General features: G+C 41.5%; 1 protein-coding gene across 1 annotated transcript; it reads right to left on the reverse strand.

The window, feature by feature from the left end:
* Window positions 1-7,765: 7,765 nt before the first annotated feature.
* On the reverse strand, window positions 7,766-20,024 carry LOC133402091 (uncharacterized). The gene is made up of 5 exons (XM_061675674.1): window positions 18,627-20,024; window positions 16,067-16,221; window positions 15,512-15,577; window positions 13,224-13,409; window positions 7,766-13,055 (listed from the first exon to the last, which is right to left on the reverse strand). The coding sequence occupies exons 1-5, from the start codon at window positions 19,316-19,318 to the stop codon at window positions 12,019-12,021; spliced, it is 2,136 nt and encodes a 711-aa protein (XP_061531658.1). The 5' UTR covers window positions 19,319-20,024; the 3' UTR covers window positions 7,766-12,018.
* Window positions 20,025-20,682: the final 658 nt, after the last annotated feature.

Here is a 20,682-nt window from a genome sequence, read left to right on the forward strand (position 1 = left end):
CCAGTAAAGAAAAGAAAAAACTTATTTATGATAAGTGGAATAATTACACTTTAGACGACGAGCCACCCAATGGTATGTCATTCAAACACTTAGGTGTTGTGGATTAAAAATAAATAAAATATATTTTTTTAAAAACTGCTGTACTAGACACATTTGACCTCTCTCAACATATTAAGAGTCCAACCCACACTCAAGGTCACATCTTAAACCTGGTCATCTCTAAGGATGTTGAAATTCTATCAATTGACATTAAGGATATGGCTATTTCTGACCATTTTTGTGTATTCTTTGAATGCAGATTCTTCCAAAAGTTCAGACAACCTCTATGTCTATTAAGAAAAGGTACATAAATGAGAGTACCGCCACTAAGTTTATGGAGACCGTTGCTGTGCCACAAACTGTGAATGCTGAGACAGTTGATGAACTTTTGGATAATTTCACCTGTAAAATGTCATGAATGCTGTCGCTCCTGTTAAAACTAAGACAATCTTGGGCGACCTAGAACACCGTGGAGGAGAACAATGATGGTTAAGACCTCTAAATCAAAGTGTAGGAAAGCAGAACGTAAGTGGAGAAAAACTTAACTCCAAATTGACTATGACCTCTACAGACAAAGTCTTTGTAATTTTAACCACGAGTTAGTCAGGGCTAGACAGCAACACTTTTCGGAAATCAAAATGATAAAGTTATACTACATCTGAAGCCACCCAGGAAAAACTCTATTACTATGTCAGAATTTGATACAGTTGACCAAAAAACTGTAGAGAAAACAGTTCAGCAGCTGAAACCATCAACAAGCTGTCTTGACTCAATACCATCTGACTTTTTCAGATATTGCGAAGTCTGTGCGAGCTGATTTGCAGCAAATAATCAATTGCTCACTTTAGTCAGGCGAGTTTCCTGAAGCTCTTAAAGTGGCTACCATTAAGCCTCTGCTAAAAAAACAAAAAAAACAAATAGAACGCTGGACGCTTCCATGTTAGCAAGCTATAGACCCATCTCAAATCTCCCTTTCATAGCCAAGATTGTTGAGAAAGTTATTTTTAACCAACTCAGCAATTTCTTGAGCTTAAATGGACTTTTTGACAAATTTCAATCAGGGTTCTCATCACAGTACAGAATCTGTTCTTATCAAAGTGCTAAATGATATCAGGTTGAATACTGACTCGGGAAAGGTGCCAATTCTGGTCTTGTTGGACCTCAGTGTGGCTTTTGATATGGTAGATCATAATATACTGCTGAACAGGTTTGAAACGTGGGTAGGACTAAATGGAACAGTCCTTAAATGGTTCAGGTCCTACCTGGAGGAAAGGAGTGATTTTGTAACCGTGGGAAGTGTTCAATCTCATCGAATGGCAATGACCTATGGGGTCCCTCAAGGGTCAGTTCTTGGAGCCCTCCTGTTCAACCTGTATATTCTACCCTTGGGTCAAATTCTTCAGAACTTTAATTTTGACTATCATAGCTATGCAGATGACAGACAGTTATATCCAGTGGTGTCTTCCAATGACTACAGTTCAATTAAGGTGTTGTGTCACTGTCTAAAACAGAATGTTCTTCAATTAAACCACAACAAAACTGAGATAATTATTTTTGGGAATTAAAAAAAAGAGGATTGCTGTTAGTAAATACCTGGAGTCACTCTCTTTAAAAACCAAACACCAAGTCCGAAACCTTGGTGTTCTGATTCTGATTCCGACCTGACTTTCAACAGTCATATCAAATCAATTACTAAAACCGCCTTTTACCTTCTGAACAACATATGCAGAGTGAAGGCTTGTATGTGTCAAGCAGACCAGGAGAAGCTCATCCATGCATTTATCTCGAGTAGACTTGACGATTGTAATGGTCTTCTGACTGGACTCCCCAAAAAGAGCATTAAACAGCTCCAGCTCATTCAAAATGCTGCAGCTCGGGTTCTGACCAGAACAAAGAGCTTTAGAATAGAGTATAAAGTTCTGCTACTCGTCTATAAATCACTGAACGGTTTAGGTCCTGAATACATGAATTAAATGCTAATGGCAAATAAACTCAGTAGGGCTCTGAGATCGACAGACTCAGGTCAAATAGTTGGGCACAGAGTCCAAAGCAAACATGGTGAAGCAGCATTCAGCTATTATGCTGCACACAAATGGAATAAGTTGCCAACAGAAGTGACATCAGCCCCAAGTGTGCTTGTTTTAAGTCCAGGTTAAAACCTTTTATTTTTTCCCATGCTTTCTAGAGCATTTCCACTTTTAAATGATATTTTTATTTTTTTTTATTTTTTTCTCTTTGTTTTGAATGTTTATAAGCTATTTTTCCCTTTGTTTTTAAATGCTTTTAATCATGTAATGCACATTGAGTTACCATGTGTATGAAATGCGCTATATAAATAAATTTGCTTTGCTTTACACACCATTGTTCAAACGCTAGAGTTTTGCTATTTTAAAAAAAAAGACCAAGAGAAATAGTTTCAAAACTTTTTCCACCATTAATGTGACCTGTAATAACCTGTACAACAGAATTGAAAGAAAAAGACAAATCTCAGAGAGGTAAAATAAAATTAACAATTGAGATAAAGTAATTGCACAAGTGTGCACACCCTATAGTCAAGTTCATTTATATAGCCCTTAAAGGGGAGTTATACAATAAAAAATAAAAATAAATTACTTTGGCATATTTGTTAAAACTAGCATCATAACAAGTGGCCACCATCTTAGTGGAATTTTATTTTTAATTTTCTTTTTTTTTTTAAATGGAATGAGGACTTCAAAATTCTCTAAAATCCTCCAAAACAAAACAAAATCTCAAACAAAAAACTATTGCTTACTAAAGTACATTAACTATTCTTCCCACCCTGCTCCTCTGACAAATAATGTTGCTCTATTTACAGTCAGTCGAAGTTTTAGGGCAAGTGACGCCGTTTGAAAGGTCATGGTCATTTTGACGTAGAACACCTTGGAATTTTGATCCGTACGAAGTTTATTGGTGGATATTTGAACTGACACTTGTCAGCCAATCGGAGAAGGGGTTCCCTGAGTAGCAAAAGTAGCGAAACAAAGGTTCGAGGAGGTACTGTATGCTGAGAAATAATCCAGTTATACTGTTTTACTCTAATTTGAAGACACTTTTTGACCAGATTTTCTACAGGTGATAATATCACACAAAAATGTTCCCCCCCCCAAAAATAATTTCTGACAAAAAAACTAAATTTGTTCTGAAAACATCATCCAATTTTAAAAATTTATCGTGCGATTTTGGCTCAGGTTGAATTGGCCTTGACAACTAGACTCATCATTTTAACAGACTGTCATGTTTGGGAAATCTTTTCACGTGGCTATTAAAACATTCATCCATCCATCCATCCATTTTCTGAGCCGCTTCTCCTCACTAGGGTCGCGGGCGTGCTGGAGCCTATCCCAGCTAACATCGGGCAGGAGGCGGGGTACACCCTGAACCGGTTGCCAGCCGATCGCAGGGCACATACAAACAAACAACCATTCACACTCACATTCACACCTACGGGCAATTTAGAGTCGTCAATTAACCTACCATGCGTGTTTTTGGGATGTGGGAGGAAACCGGAGTGCCCGGAGAAAACCCACGCAGGCACGGGGAGAACATGTAAACTCCACACAGGCGGGGCCGGAGATTGAACCCCGGTCCTTAGAACTGTGCGGCTGATGCTCCAACCAGTCGTCCACCGTGCCGCTTAAAACATTCTATATTGTAATATCTGTAACTCTGAGTGTGGGCCGTTCATGGCGACGTCTGGTGTTTGGTGGTTTTGACGTCAGCAACGATAAAAGAGCACAAGGAGATTTCATCTTAAACGTTGGCTCGAGTTAGTTATTCTGCATGTGGGGTGACTGGGCATGAGTTGTGGCCGATAGCAGAATGAATGCATTCTGTTACCGCTCATGGTAATAAAGCGACGGAAGTGCATCAGTGACTGTGTTGTCCTTGATCACATGCGAGTGGCAGGGAAGACAGTCATCAAGTGGACAAAATATGGCACAATAGTGACATTAACAAGAACTGGACATCCTTCCAAAATAATAACAAGAAGAGAAGAAAAGTGGTCAGTGAGGCTCCCAAGAGGCCTACAGCGACACTGAATGAGCTGCAGGAGTTCTACCATTTTCAGAATCAGAATCATCTTTATTTGTGTCCAAAAAATGTCCAAAAAACACACAAGGAATTTGTCTCCGGTAGTTGGAGCCGCTCTAGTACAGTACAGTCTTTGTGCATTTGAGTACAGATCATTAGTATTCCGATTCTTAAAAATTATAATAAGAGTACATAATTCCGGAGCAAAATAGCAAACATTTGCCGTATATGTGTGAACTTGAGGCAGTTCATAAAAATGTTTGGTTATCACGTTTTATTTCTGTACAAGAAAGGCTTTACTGTAGATGTATTTGAAAACAAAGTATCATAAAATTACTGTCCAAATGATTACACAACATGAACATGTAAAACCATTCCACACATTTCCGTGCATAGACATGCAAGGCTCTTTAGTATGCAGCAACAATTGAATAAAACCTGCATAAAAAGCATTCATTCACTTCTTCTCTATCTGCAAAACGCGTTATTATTCAATCGTTGCAATCACACAATGTGAATCATTCCAGCGCTGTGAAACTCTTAAGTTTTCTTCATGTCTGAGTTGGAGGGCTAATCACAAGGACAGAGCAAGTTTTTATCTCCATCAAATGAAACTCTAATTGTATAGTCATGAATGTAACATCGAAGTACCCATTTGTACATGCTTGTCTTGTCAGTCTTGCCTTGAAGTGAGCAAAAGTAATTTACATTCAGTATAGGACGTATAACATTAGGGCTACCTACTGTACACAATCTAGTCATGTCCAATATAAGAGCTGTATCCAAAATAATGTCTATCCTTTGTGAAGATAAAACACGAAAACCTTTATCAAAACAAGAATGGGGTAGTGGATATGACAGCGCAGCAAGGTGAGAAGACAAGTGCGATACAAAATGGATGTATGAATGGGTAGCTTAAAGGTGTGTCGAATGAAATGTCCAGTGAATGTCTTATACTGTATAGGCTACTAAATAATAGGGATGGGGAATCTTTTATTTGTTTTTACAATGGCATCAAATGCTCTTGTAGCCTGAACTGTAAATGGCCCACGGGTAGAAGTATTGATTCAATTCCTGAAGAAAAGTAAAAATGAATTTTCACTATCAATTTTAAAAACTGTACCTGGTTGGATAACTTGGCACAATGGAAAAACAACAGCGTTTCTGAATTATCTAATGAGGACAACACACCTTACCTTTGTATGTGGGGTTTCAGAATTGTTTAACGCATTCGCCACAAATCATTCCTGGAGCTGACAACATCAAGCAAATCTCTTAAATTAGGTCATGGATGAGGAATATTTTACATTAAATAATTTTGTGGGGAATATAATTTTTTTTCCTTCTGCTTTGTAAGATCCCAAGATCTTAATCAATACACATCTCAACTGCGGTTGACTTTACGTCTCTTTAGTTAAATGTTTTTTACCTTGTGTTGTCAACTGTGGAAATTGAAAGAAAAAAAAATAACAATCCCATTTTGACAAAGAGTAGAAAGTACAGATATGTTGTGAAATATAGGGAGTGAAATTAAAAAATAAGTCAGAAAAACAAATACTCAAGTAAAGTACAGATACCTGAAAAATCTACTTAGGTACAGTAATGAAGTATCTGTACTTGGTTACTTCCCACCACAGTTGTATTACAGTCATGGGTCATTCTGATGAAAAGTTTTGTGCAAATGTTTCTGAGCATCCTTTGAACCCCCTGGTGGTGACATATGTACACTACAAGTGTAGAACTAAACATGATTTTCTTTTGTGCGTGTGTGTCGACCAAAAAGCAATCTGCTTTGCTCTTTCATTCCAACTCCCAATACATCTCGGTGCAATAAATGCAATCACTGGAGGCTTTTGGAATATGAGCCCAATTGCCTTGGCGAGAGCGTACAGTGCGATATAACTTTGTGTGGCCGAGACAGTTATTTGAAGAATGTTTCTACTTTTCATTTCATATATCACAAGTGGAGCTACCCACTCCCACAGGTGCAAGACAACCTTGCCGCTCCTGCATTACTCAACTTTTTTCAATTTATGTGCATGTTGACCCACATTTCTCCCACTATACTGTATACTTTCCGTATTGCTTACATTACGATGACTTGGGTTTTAAGCCGTTGCAAAAGATGACGCACGTTTCTTGGTTATCATTGAATTATGAAATGTAGAATGTGGAAATATGACACACAATTAGGTGACGACGAAAAACATCTTAACTTTTGTGTATGTGCTTTACTGGACAGGGAACCAAATATGGTAAATGTGGTATCTGCTAAATATAAGATTGTATAGATTGAACCCTGACTGTACCCTGCACAGATTCAAGACCCCCTGTGCCGGATGGAGCAAAGAAACAGAAACGAGCATCCTCAATATTTCACAGTAGGCACATATCTCTTTTCTTTGTATGCTTCATTTTTGTATTATATAGAGCACATGTGACTTGTCAGAAAGCGCCAGTGTCTAATCAGTCCTAAGAACATGCTCCCAAAAATGTTGTGGCTCACCAATGTGCATTTTGGCAAATTATTATTTCAATGACTAATGTGGGGTTGGTTTCTTCTGTTTAACACAAGAGTACCTACAGTTTTGTCCACTATGGAAAGGTCTTTGAGTATTTCCATTCATCTATATACTTCATATCCAGTTTAAGGTCCATGCATTAGTATGCACTTTGTCCTAACAAGTAAGACTATTCACCACACTAGTACAACCACTGTAGCGTAATAGAAAATTTCCACTACTCGTGCCAATTTTGGCCACTAGTTCATTGACCTTGAGCTGGATATCAAGGCTATTGAATATATGCTGAAGCAGCCTCAATATTCTTGACATCAAATACATGCTCAAAATATGAAAAGCTGTTTGAGCATTTATTTGATATCTTTGATAGCCACCTTAATGTCCACATTCTAGTACACTCTTTGTCCTTACCAGTAAGACAATTCAGCTTACTAGTAGAATGACTTTGTCTTAATAGTAACAGTAGTACTTAGTAGTTTTTTTCCATTGCTACCTTCCACTACTGTATGAGATTTCTGCATAACTTTGGCATACCAGTAGGACAACTGCATCTTACTCGTGAGGCAAAACTGTAGACAAGTTGACAACTGTGCCCTACTAGGACGACCAGTGAAGCACCAAATGTTACCTCATAGAATTTTATAATGTCACTAATAGTACTAGTAGCATGTCGTTGTCAGCTAGTGCATAGTTTTGTCTCAAGGATATTCGAATAAATGCTCAAATGGCTTTATTGAAGTATCTTTTGAAAGCCTTAATATTGAAGCCAATTGAGCAGTTATACAATAGCAGATCCAGATTACGTTCGTACTACTAGGCAAAAGGTGTTACTGGTAGTCGAAAAACACTACTAGTACGATACAGTTGTTCTACTAGTGCACCCTATTTGTTTTACTAGTGAATCGTGTTACTAGTGCGGACAGAGGGCGTACAAGTGCATGGGCCTTAAGTTGGATATTAAGGATATCGAAGGATAATAACTGGCGAGAGGAACCGATGAATTCATTATATGACACTAGTTTAGGAACATGTGATCATGCCCAGGTCTACCTCTCGCAACTGTGCTTGAGCACGGCGAAAACTAGAAAAAAAAATGACAAAAATATATTTCCCACCAACTTTATTATGCAAATTCTCTGTAAGTTGCTGTCGTATCCAAGGGGGTGGATGCATTGAGCAATAACCAAAAAAAAAGTTGTTTGAAAATTAGAATCATGAAAATAAATTCATTTTTAGGCTACTGGACACCATTCTTGTCCTTACAATTGTCATGTACTTTTGGCAATGCTTTTGTTTGACATTTAAAGAGGGCACTAAGCATCCTCACTCCAAACAAATTCATAATGGTTCAAAACACACACCATATTCATTCATTTCTCTCCAAAATAAAGTCCCTTACGTTACTGTATCGTTGGTTAGCGCTCAGCATTGAAAAAGATATACAGTAGTGTACCACTGTAGCCACACAGGAGGGCGTGACAATAAGCAAGACTGCAAATGTTATGAGTTTGGCACTGTACAATTCATTAAATACTAACACAGAATTTGCTTTTTAATTATCAAATTAATGAAGATATCACTCAAAATAGTTTTCTGATTGTACTAGCTATACAAAATACGATACTTGCACAAATTAGATTAACCATTTAGAAAAGTGTGAGAACATGAGTTTTGGTGGATATGGCTTGTGAGAGTTTACAGACTTTGCTACAAACCTTTTGTGGCTCTATTCAAATTTATAAACAAACAAACAAACAAACAAACAAACAAACAAACAAAACCACTCTCTATCTAATAAACCCTTTACATGTGACGTCAGAACAGATACGCTTTGTCCTACCTTCACTTGCATCGCTTGTATTAGTTAATGTAATAAGACTTACATTAAAATCAGAAACATAAACTAGTGTGCAGTCGAGAAACTGGACCGGAGCGGGAAACCACCATGCTGGATTTCCCTTAACCTTTGGTTATCAATTTGTTTACATCTTATTAAATAATCAAATACGGTGCAGGAGTGACACTAAGACAGAGTGGAAGTGGTATGACATCACCGTGAAAAGGGTCTATTTCCCTGAAGAAAAACAAACCCACACTGATGTTTTTAAACCAGACCTACTCAGACTTAAACATGTCATAAAATTATCATAAACATCATTAATGTATAATGGATTCACAGGTTTTAAATCATGAGAATCAAACAAGGGACCTTTGCTCTTCTGGTGGCGTTAAAATCCCCATCCCAAACTACTCCAGCAGATTCTTTTTGGAACTTCTGTGTCAACCCAGGCAATCAAATGAGATCAAGAAGCCATAAGGCCGATGTCTAGGCACAGTACGTACAGCTAGAAATAAGAAAATGACCATAGAGTCCAGACGTACGAGAAATGCTTCTTAAAGGAATGGAGCCAGGCATGCATCAAGGAACCACATGTATTGAACATAGAAAAACTAATGAAGGATGCTAAAAGTTATCCAAAAACAATAAACACCAAAACCCCACCAAGTAAATGAACATCACATCTTAAGATAAATGTTGATAACAACCATAACAATTATAATAATCTTCAATAAGAACACTCCATCATATTCATAACAACTACATTTAGCACTGCGTATAGGAAGATCGTTCGAATGAAATCTGTGTGTCCTTTCGTAGAGAAAAGCCAGTGGGAAATTCCCTTTGTCATTAAAAAGTGGAGGAAAAAAATACATCCCTTCCGCAAAATATGAGGGGCAAGCTAGTTTATTTGTGCAAATTTCAGTCTCTTGTGTTGTGACTCTTTGAACTGTGCTTCGAGTGCTCCTCTATCTTTTTCTACATGAATACTCAATACTCAATGACAATATTAACACAAAATCAAGAGATAGCTTCATATATGGACCACAGATATCACATACTACAGTCTATAAGGATAAGATAGCCCTTAGTACTGATAAGCGTTGTTATTGTTTATTGGGGTTATTTTTCTGTGCGTGTTGTAATTCTCTACTGGCTGCAGTGCGTTATGATACAGCGGGGTCTTTGCGTGGGAGGATGTTTGGAAAGGGCTTCCTGGTTGTCCCGAGTCTCCTGTGCCTGTACAGATTATGTCTCGCTTGTTTCGAATTGGTGAAACGCATTCAAATGGTGATTGTCTGACCAGCTTCCTCTGTGGTATTTTTCTTTGTATCTCCATAAAATGGCTTTGAAGGACATGTTGGGTATGTGCAACCTCTGCGACAGTGGTCTATTTGTGCTCTGTTTAAATCGATACAAAAACAAAAGGAAAACAGAATCTTCAGATACATCAAAGCAAGTTGGCAATTGTTAAGTACAGTGCATATAAAAAAGTCTACACACCCTTGTTCAAATGACTGAGATTAATCATTTTAAAAGGAGGGAAGTAAGGAAAGCCTACTAAAACATCCAAACTTTATCTGGGGTTACTCAGAGGCACTTTTAAAGTTGGCATGTGAGTCCTGACTCCCATTTAACATGAGTGTGAAGGTGACTGGTTAATTCTGAACACAGCCCAACCCAGTTATAATAGGGTGTGCACACTTATCATTATCAACAACATTATCACCATTGTTTGATTTTAATTCCCCTAAAAGATTTTTTAAAACTAAGTTGACAGATTTTGGGTCACATTAATGCTGGAAGAAGTTTTGAAATTATTTATCCTGATGTCATTTTTTTTATATCACAAAAACTTAGCATTTGAACAGGGGTGTGTAGACTTTTTTATATATCCACTGTAATCATGGCTCTTGGTTATTTGGTAGCCCATTTGTTTTTGCAGTCAGGTCCTGATTTTAAACAATGGGACGCTGTCGTCGTCTGATACCGTCTTGAGACATTTGGCAGTGCAAAGCGACGATCGGTGAGACTTCCTCCTCAAAGCTAAGGTCGCATGGCAAACTAGGCAACCCGGGCATCGGACTGATCGGTGTCTGTCCACAGTTTAAATGCATGCGGCGTCCTGGCTCCTCCGTTATCCCAGAAAGTCAGAGAAAAGTCACTCTTGCGGACAGGAAGCAACGCGAGTTATTTTCTCCCTGTGGGGAGGTCAGACTAATGTCTTGCTGCTCACCCACGAGAATCGTCTCTGTAATAAATCATTGTAGGCGAGGGCTGGCCAAGCAGGTAGTCTGCACTGTTCTTTAATAAATTCTCTATCCCACATGGTCCTCTTCTCTTTAGCAGTCCTTTTATATATATATATATATATCTTATCTAATATGGCTCCTGAGTGCTTTTTTAAAACCGTCTACTGTACATGTACTGCTTTGTTCCACCCTACCGCTCTGTGCAAGTAATGGCACTGCTGTGTATATGGCAAAGATGGTAAATTCACTTACAAAATATGGCTGATGTATGCTATCACACAATTGGAGCGCTCCTAACTTTTTAAAGAAGTGGTCATATTTAAGCTGTTTCACTACAACACCAATTAGAATAGCCTAAATACGCTACTCACCAAAAAGTAGGGATATCGGGCTTTGGGGTGAAATTTCAGGATGAAACTAGAATGCACTGCAACCTTTACAGCGCAACTTAATTTGAGCCTGTCTAAACTTTTGAATGGCATGTCCAACTGTTTCATGTTCGTGTGTTTTTACTTGCTATTCTCTAACAAAAAGCGGAATGGCAAAATTCACATCATGTGTTTGATCCATGAACGGTCCAAAACATTTCCCAGTTCAATTAGAATTGGTATTTAAGCAGTCCTCTTGAATTATGCTGTTTACATTTTGACAAGACGAGACCAAGACAACGCCTAACAATTGATCAACAGTACAGTGAACCCCCACATATTCGCGGTTCAACATTCATAAACTTGCCTATTCGTGAATTTTTTGGGGGAACCTATCCTTTGTAAACTCACAGAGTCTGTGTTTTTGTGTTCAGAACAAAGCAATAACAGTATTTTGGTGCCAAGGAAACCATTTTAAGTTAGTCGAGTAGCTTTAATCAGACAAAAGTAGCCCTTTCCTGTCATCTTGTGGCTTCTAATGGTAATGACAAACCCTCTTAGGAAGTGAGTCAATTACTCGCAGATATTCACTATTTGCAACGGGGCTACAGAATGAGCTTAAAATGGCACAGAGTGCCGTCAGTAAGTTGCAGCAGCAATACAGAGAGACTGGAAGAGTCACAGAAAGTGGATGTCCTGGGATATTACAAAAATAAACCTGTTGTCAATTTGTTGCTGTTCACCTCCTTGTTAGAGAACAGAATGTAAAGGTTAGAGTGCATTTCACCCAAAAGCTGAATATCCCTAACAATTTGTGAGAAGTGTATGTTATACCGTTACAATATTAATTCTATTTCTGGCAGCTGTGAATCTGTGGATTAAATGCAGACGGGCGCTCTGGTCCCATGGCGAGTTGTGAGCTCTACGTTAGCCACAACGCCTCCTCACACTGTTACCTCATTTTTGCTCCCTGTCCTGATCCCCTGACTGCCGCCGCCCCCACTGCCGCTCCCCCCGGACCCGCTGCCGCCCCCGCCCGGGATGAAATGCAGCTGCTCGATGGTGTTCTGCCGTTTAGTCGCGAAAGCCATCCTGCGGGCGTTGTGGCCTCCTAGAGTTCCCGTTCCCATGACGACACCCGCCCCGGGCATCTCCCCCGCCCAGCCCATGCCCCCGCTGATGTGGCCGGTCACGCCCGGGTTCCTCTCTTGCTCTCTTCCGGATGTCGGGTGAGAGTTCATCTTGATCATATGATGGCGGTCAAGAGAGGGGGTGGCGCACACGTTCTGCTGGGACTGGGCCTTCTGCTGGCGAGGCAGGGTGGGGACGCCCCCTCCTGGGTGGGCGTACGGATCCATGACCCCTATGCCGCCCATTCTCTCCTCCAAGTGGTCCGGGGACATGAGCAGCCGGTCCTGTCTCTCCTGTCTCTCATGTCTCTCCTGTCTGTCCTGTCTGTCCTGCCTGTCCTGCCTGTCCTGCCTGTCCTGTCTGTCCTGTCTGTCCTGCCTGTCCTGCCTGTCCTGCCTGTCTTGCCTGTCCTGCCTATCCTGGGTCTTGCGGGTGAGTGTCTGCGTGTTGGAGTTCTTACCGGAGGCAGCCATGGCTTTGTAGTACTGGTGCTGCTGGTTCTTGGAAAGGCGGGACAGGGTCCCCGTATTCCCGGGGACATCGCCCATGTTGAGCAGTTGGTCGGTGGACTTTACCTTCCTTGGTTTAGAGAGGGTGTCGTAGTTGGGGTTGTACTGGGGCTCCGGGAGGTCCAGGGGGTAGGGGTTGGGGGTGGGTGAGGCGGGCATGCCGGACGGGGGCGGGGGAATCCAGGGGCGGGCCGCGTGCCTGGGCAGCGTTCCTCTCCCGCTGAGGGTGTAGTCCCCACCCCAGTGGAGGTGGTGCTGAGAGGACTGGAGGGCCGGCTGGGCGGTGTGCGGGCGTCGCTTGGTGGTGCAGTAACCAGAGGAGTACTCATCGAGACCTTTTTCTGAAAGCCAAATGAGATTTCTCTGAATTGTTTAGCAGCACACGATGACACATTTCGCACAGGTCAAGCGCATCGCTGCCTTTCAGCGTTGATGGAGTCGAGTGAGGAGGTCAGCGGGCCATTTGTCCTCACCTCTAAAAAAAAATGTAAAAAAATAAGTGCACTTACCGAGTCGTTTGAGCGAGGAGTATCTGTTGAGTTCAGGCTTTGTAGCACTCTCATAGGAGGGGGGCAGCTGAGCCAGGTTGTGCAGGGAGTGATGGAAGGACGGCTGGGATTTGGTGTTGTTGTGTTTACTGGAGAGCAAGGTGCCACCCGCTGCCAACTGAGCATTGTTCATCCGAGGGGTGCGTTCTGCGAGACGCCATGGGGGGGGAAATAGTGTTAAATTAGATTCGCTCCTCTTAAAACACCAAGCGGCGTACAGCAGTGTTTGCATCGCCCAATTTTCACCGCAACAGACTTAGGCTGTGTTTGGAGTCACAACATGTCCACTATACAGCACCCTATATAGTGAGCTCGCCATTTTCTACTGCAGTTTGAAAGCGTAGTGAGTATAATGTTTCATAATATTTGTAAACTATGAATGCCCGGGGTTCTGGATGCCGGGGTTCTTCTGGCTGGCAGAACGTGAGTGACTACCACGTTGAATAATGATATCCATCCATCCATTTTCTGAGCCGCTTCTCCTCACTAGGGTCGCGGGCGTGCTGGAGCCTATCCCAGCTGTCATCGGGCAGGAGGCGGGGTCCACCCTGAACTGGTTGCCAGCCAATCGCAGGGCACATAGAAACAAACAACCATTCCCACTCACAGTCATGCCTACGGGCAATTAATGCATGTTTTTTGGGATGTGGGAGGAAACCGGAGTGCCCGGAGAAAACCCACGCAGGCACGGGGAGAACATGCAAACTCCACACAGGCGGGGCCGGGGATTGAACCCGGGTCCTCAGAACTGTGAGGCTGACGCTCTAACCAGTCGGTCACCGTGCCGCGGATAATGATATTGTATTTTTAATTTATAATTAAACTTTAAGATGAAGAAGAATCACCTTTATTGTCATGAACATGCATGCATGCACGCACACACAATTTGTTCTCTGCATTTTACCCATCACAGTGAACATTCACACTTGTGAGTGGAACACACTGGAGCAGGGGACAGCAGAAGCGCCCGGGGAGCAGTTCGTGTTATCAGTGTCTTGCTCAATGACACCGCGGCCGTGAGTCCGGGGGGGTGTTGGCGAATGGTCCGGTCAGGGTCTTGAACGTAAGTCCCCCATGGTCGCAGTCGATGATCTTAACCATTGGGCCACGGCTGCCCAATTAATCTTTAACGTGTTTGTTTTATTCATTTCTTCATGGGTTACTGATATCTATCCATCTACTTTTAGGTCTTCGCTGTGGTCGCTTTGTGTCCAGTGGTATCCAATTGATAGTTTCTGTGGTCCACCTTTTGTCAGCTCTTCGGGCAATGTGCCCAGACCATTTCCATTTAAGGCCTTTTATTTTATGAATGACGTCAGTAACTCGCGTCTGCTGTCTTATCCAACTGCATCTTTTCTTGTCACGAATGCTTATTTTCAACATTTGGCGTTCCATGTTCCTTTGGGTTACACATAGTCTTTGTATAACTTTGGCATATACATATACTCTATAAAAGTATGCATTTGAAATGTCAGCACCCTCAATATATTTAATATGGTTATAGTAGAGGATGGTAAATGAAAAAAATAACTATAAAAATATATAATAGCGAAAATCTCTTTTGTTTTTACATTATAAAAATTTTATTTTTAGAATACTTTATCCACAGCACAGCAGGAGGGTTAATCAGTTAAGCAAATGTGGGGGGAAATAACTCATTGAATGCAACAAATTAAAATGTTTTTACATGACTCTTCATAATGTAAATGCTTAGCAGGCCAGACTAAAGAACAGGGTGGGTCGTGTGGCCATACTAGCAACCAGTGGTCACTAGAAAAGCAATATATCCCATGATGCACTGCGTTGTGGAGCGAAAATATTTTTAATATAAATAGAGCAACGCAATCCAAGATGGATGGATAAAGTGCTTTGTTTTTTCCCCAAAATACACTCACCTTAAAACAATATAACGTTATCATAAATTATTTACTTATATATTTATCACGGAAGGGCCACCAGTTGATCCAGTATGTTGTAATTATGGGACAGCATAACGTAATTACAGTATAGTGCTTAGGTGGTAGGGAAGCAGTGGATGATTCTGAACACAGCTCCCTGCTTTCTTCAGAAACATCAACGGCATTTTATTAGAAGGAAAATGGTGGAGCAACAACCATTGAGGTAGGCTGCATAACCAGGAAAATTACACAACTGAAGCTTGCACCTCAAATCTTGGCTCGCAACACAAAGCAAACCTACTCATAACTCGAAAAACTCGGAAGTTGGGGCACTCGTAAACAGCTACTTACCGATAGTCGCAGTGTGTTTGGGGCTGGAGCCTGACGTGTGGATAAAATTGTGCTGCAGGTTGCCCACTGTAATTAAAAGGACATAATGGTTGATATTCAGCTCACAGCAGTGTTTTTATTTTTTTATTTTATTATTATTTTATCCAGCCAAGTGATCATTTTTTTTCAAGCACACTCGACACCCTCTCATAGGCTTTTTCTAGTGACTGGATCATGAATGGCAAATTTTTATCTTAATTAATCATAGCGTTACAAACTCTACTGCACATACACTACTGTGCAAAATATATATATATATTTTTTTAAACAATGCGGTGATGAGTTTTTAAATACAAAAAAAAAAAACAATAACGAATCTGCTTCTACACACACATACGAGCATCTATTCTAAAATATAGTACTCGTGAAAAAAAACGATCATTAAAACAACAAAGCTAGTGTTGGCCTACGCGTTTTAATTTGCACAGGAGTTGTTAAAAAGCATGCATTCACACATTCAATTGGCAAAACAGACAAAGTTGTGGGTTTGCGCGATAAAAAGCCCTACGCCCTCACATCTGTTGTCCTTGCTCGGCAGTCCCGGAGCGTAGAGGTTTTTTGGCGCTCTCCCCAGCGTCCCTTGGCCATCCCCCACTGTTAGAGCCACACTGTTGTTTCTCTCGTCCTGCTGCCTCGGACTGGACTGGTGTCGTAGCATGTCCACCAGGGCTCTACAGTGGTCCGGTGCAAACAAAGGTGGGGGATAATGGTTGAGCAACGTGGGTTCATAATAAGATATGAGGTTTATTTTCAGAGCCGACCCAAGGCGTAAGCAAACGAAGCACCTGCTGAGGGCCCCGCGACAACTAGGGCTGCCCCAAGAGCAATTAACAGATGTTGGAGTATTTTGTCAGCAATGTGTTTCAGCTAAGGTAGTTTATTTTATTAATTTCCCAATTACCAAAGCTTTTTAAAAATTTTACATAGTATGGAGACCTAATTATTCAACTTCGTTATTTCTTATTTTAAACCATTTGTCCTTTTTTTCAGGTAAGTTCTATCATTAGTTAAGTATTTAATTAACATTTTATTGTTTATTTAAATTTAATGCTCTCTTATTGTACATCTAAGTGGTTTCATTTGTTATTTTTGCACTACAAATTATTTTTGCACATTTTTTTAAACTCCAAAGTAATAAACCAGATTACTCTGTTACAGTAAATACACAGAATATGATTTTACTTTTGTTACTTTTACTCAGCCTACCCCTGTAGTTCTCAAAGTGTGGCACATGGGCTCCCTCTAGTGGTACTGAAAGAATCACTGCCTAAGTACAGTTCCGTTGTATTTAACTTTTAAGCACTGGGGCTTCAGCCCCTCTAAAAACTTGTCAAGCCCCCCCAAAAAATACTTGGTAGTATGTGTTTATGGTCAAGATTTATAGTCCGAGCCCCCCCTAAAACCTATCTCAGGTATTAAAGTTTCCGGTTCATGTATAAAAAGAGCATATTACTAATATTGTTGGTTCTGTACAGCACAGTATACGAACTGAAAGGCCCAAAGGAGTGTGCAGTCGCCTCTTACATTTTTCAGCTGATGACTAAGAGAATTATTGTGAGGCCAGAATGATGAATCTGGGCCATTCATTGAGTCCTGAAAACCTAATTTCTTCACATCATTCATTCAAGGATGTGCGGAATAACCAGAGGTGGCGAAAGTATTCCCACTGTACTTATGTAGAAGTACAGATACTTGTTTAAACAAAAATACTCTGGTGAATGTAGAATTAGTGATTGAACTGATGAACAAAAAATCCTAAATTAGCTAATGATAACAACTGAAAAGTACACCTTACCTGTATGTTTTGGGTTTTTTTCAGATTTGACACAGAATTTTATAAATGCCAAAGGCTGGGGTGGTTTTTAGGCTGATACAAGACACCACTAATCATTTTCATGTTCTTCCATATCACCGCTGCTCCATATTTTTCTATCTTTTGAGACCCCAAGATCTCAATTAATTAAGATCTCAACCACGGTTGACTTTACCTGCTGTTTTACCTATAGTATTTTCTGTACATTTTGTTTATGTCGTACCGTCATCACGGACTTTGAAAAAAGTAACAAGCCTATATTGACAAAGTAATGTGTATAAAGTAAAGATACCTGTTTTCAATTGTCAAGAATGAAAGTAAAAAGTTGCCAGACAAATAGCACAGTAATAAAGCATACATCATTATTCTCCACCACTGAGAATAGATAGGGAGAGAGTTAAAGAGAGAGAAGGAGAGCAAGAATGATAGTGAGAGACAGAGAGAGGTAGAAGGGCACAGAGAGATAAATATAATGAGAACAATAAGATCGACTGATAGAGAGCTAGAGCAAGCTCGAGAGATAGATAGTGAGAAAGATAGTGATAGAGAGAGGTAGAGTGATAGAAAGTAAAAGCGAGAGATGGATAGAAAGACTGACAGAGATAGATAGAGCAATAGCTCGATAGAGCGACAGAGATACAGTAATATGATAGAACGTAATAGAGATTGATAGGGGGGGGAGAGAGAGAGAGAGATAGAGAGCAAAAGAGAGAGATCGAGACAGAGATAAAGAGGGCCATAGATAAAGAGAAAGGTAGAGTGATCGAGAGTTGATAGAGTGATAGAGAGTAATCGATGATAGAAAGACAATGACAGAGTGATCCAGTGATGATAGAGTGATCCAGCAATACAATGGAGAGAGCGACAGAGATTGATTGATAGAGAAATAGAGCGATAGAGCAAAAGAGAGAGATTGAGATCGATCGAGACAGCGATGAGAGCAAGAGAGAGAGAGAAGTAGTGTGATCGTCGATAGTGATAGAGAGTAATAGAGAGATGACAAAGAGAGAGGTAGATAGAAAGACAGTGTCAGAGAGATAGAGCGACAGCGATTGCTAGAGATAGAGTGATAGCGCAAAAGAGAGAGATTGAGATGAAGAGAGCAATAGATAGATAGAGAGGTAGAGTGAATAGAGTGATAGAGAAGAATAGAGAGATGAGAGATATAGATTTATATCTCTATCTATCTATAGATAGAAAAAAACAGCTAGACAGAATATTGCAGTGGAAAGAAAAAATTAATAGAGCTGGCAACCTCCTGACCTGGGCATATTGAGGTCCCTCTGGTGGGCCTCATGCTGCACCTTGTTGAAGACCACCTTGATGCCCACGGCCACGGCCACCATGAACACCACCACGCCTCCGATCACGAAGCCTGTGTTATGGCTCTGCTGCTTGAGCGGGTCAAAGTCCGGGTCAGAGACCTGCTCCTCCTCAGTGACCAAAGCGTTGGACTCGGTCTTGGCCCAGGCGGGCGAGTCGTAGTTCCTGCAGCTCTCCTGCTCCAGCTGCCGGTTTCGGTCGGGGCAGCAGAAGCGGTAGTGGCATGTCCCACAGCAGTAGACGAACGTGTCCTTGGTGCAGTTGAACGAGTTGTCGAAGTGTCCCATCACGTCGTAGTAACCCTGACACACGTCCATCCACACGTCGATGAGGCGCGGGGCCACCTGGGCCGCGCCAAGGGGCGGGGCCAGGGCCTCGGATGATGTCACATTCTTGGGGAACATCACTTGTGGCATAGGTTTAGGGGGCGCCTCCAGGACTCCCTCTGAGGGGCTTTCCGGAATTTTCTTGGGGACTTTGAGCCTGTTCCGAAGGGCAGCCGACCTCGGGTTGAACTGTGGGATAGAGGGGTCGGACCGGGTGGAGGACGGGGTGATGTCCTCCCCGGTGGTGTGTGGGGCGGTAAAAAGGAAAAGCAGGGCAAGGATTCGGAGTTTGGCAGTGGGCGTCATTTTTACATGACTATAGGACAGAGCTTTTATTGTGCAGGTTTTAGTTCGCCAGCTGATTCCAGTAACGTCGTGAATATTCAAAATGTAACAGAGGCTTCATTCAGAAAAGCTGGTGAGATGAAATTTGGCCGAGGAAAAAAGGGGTCAGTAGCGAACACAGTTAGCGGGTAGCTTTTAATGATTGTTGCTAATGGCTTTGGGATGGCAGAGTCTAATGTGCATGAATTTTGTAAAAATGCTTTTTAGTCTCGACGAGACTCGGCCCGGAAAACATCTAACTCTCGATCGATTTAAGGTACGAGGCAGTCGTTTACATTCCTGTGCTGATCGCGGCACTTAAACAGTATTTTTTCCCCCTTGTATATTCAAATGTAAACATTGTGATCTGCGTTGTTCCTTATGTTCGGTATGGCACATTCAAAAAGTAGGCACTCGTTGGAAAGCTCATCAGCACTTTGTAAACAGAGACTGTCACTCAATCACTGACTTAAGGGGAGCCCGCAGGAGACTCCCCCCCGCCGTGCTAACTCTTCCTCGGGCATATCTATCGATACACACTGTACTTTTATCTGCTGCTTTTTTATTCCCGGATTGGATTAGTGTGTATCTGCGCCGGCCTGGCACTGGCTGTAACTGTGATGGGGTGCTGGTGGGTGATAATGAGGGAGCTTTTAAGTGCGAGAAGAAGGAGGATGAGTATGATGATGAGGAGGATGCTACTGCTGGAAATTAGGAGTAAGCACAAACCGAGGAAATGGCTCCCCTCCTGCAAGAGACATTGCGAACGACGACTTCTGCCGTTCTTCCGCGCTTAGCTCTGAAATTGCCAGTGCCATTTAAACTGGGCTGACTAATTAACCGTGTGATGAATGGCGTCTCCTCTCAAAAAAAAAAAAAAAAAATCAAAAGGGAGAAAAATTATCCCTGATTTGTCACTGGGGAAAGGGGGATGAGGGTTTTAAAGAATATCACTTTTGTGGAGAAATATGTAAATGCATGAAAGTTATTGTGTTGGAGGTGCTGGCAAATAATAAGATGGTGGCAGATCCGTCTCCCGCTGGAAAAAGAATAATTATATGTAATTATGAAAAATGTGTGGCAGAGAATGGAGGCACATATGGATGGATAGGAGGGGTAGGAGGGCTCCTGGAGGCTTTATAGGGTGTGTTTGGTAGGGGAGAAGGGGGTTGGGGGCAAAAATGACTCTGGGAATCGTGCGCAGGCCGAGGGGGGTCTTCTGGAATACAAACAAGACATGAAGTGATTAGCGGCAAGGTAAATGAAGCCAAGGAAGGGATTGAAAGAAGCACAGAGAGAGGCGAGGAGGGAGAGCCAGAGGTATAGGAGCAGAGACGACCGCGAGT

This window comes from Phycodurus eques, chromosome 4 (assembly GCF_024500275.1).
Source record: "Phycodurus eques isolate BA_2022a chromosome 4, UOR_Pequ_1.1, whole genome shotgun sequence".
Classification (NCBI taxonomy): domain Eukaryota; kingdom Metazoa; phylum Chordata; class Actinopteri; order Syngnathiformes; family Syngnathidae; genus Phycodurus; species Phycodurus eques.

Coding starts and splice junctions, on each gene's coding strand:
- LOC133402091 (XM_061675674.1), bottom strand. CDS start 19,318: ATGACGCCCACTGCCAAACTCCGAATCCTTGCCCTGCTTTTCCTTTTT. Junction 15,578..16,066: donor GCCGAGCAAGGACAACAGAT/GTGAGGGCGTAG, acceptor TTTTAATTACAG/TGGGCAACCTGCAGCACAAT. Junction 13,410..15,511: donor CAAACACACTGCGACTATCG/GTAAGTAGCTGT, acceptor GGCGTCTCGCAG/AACGCACCCCTCGGATGAAC.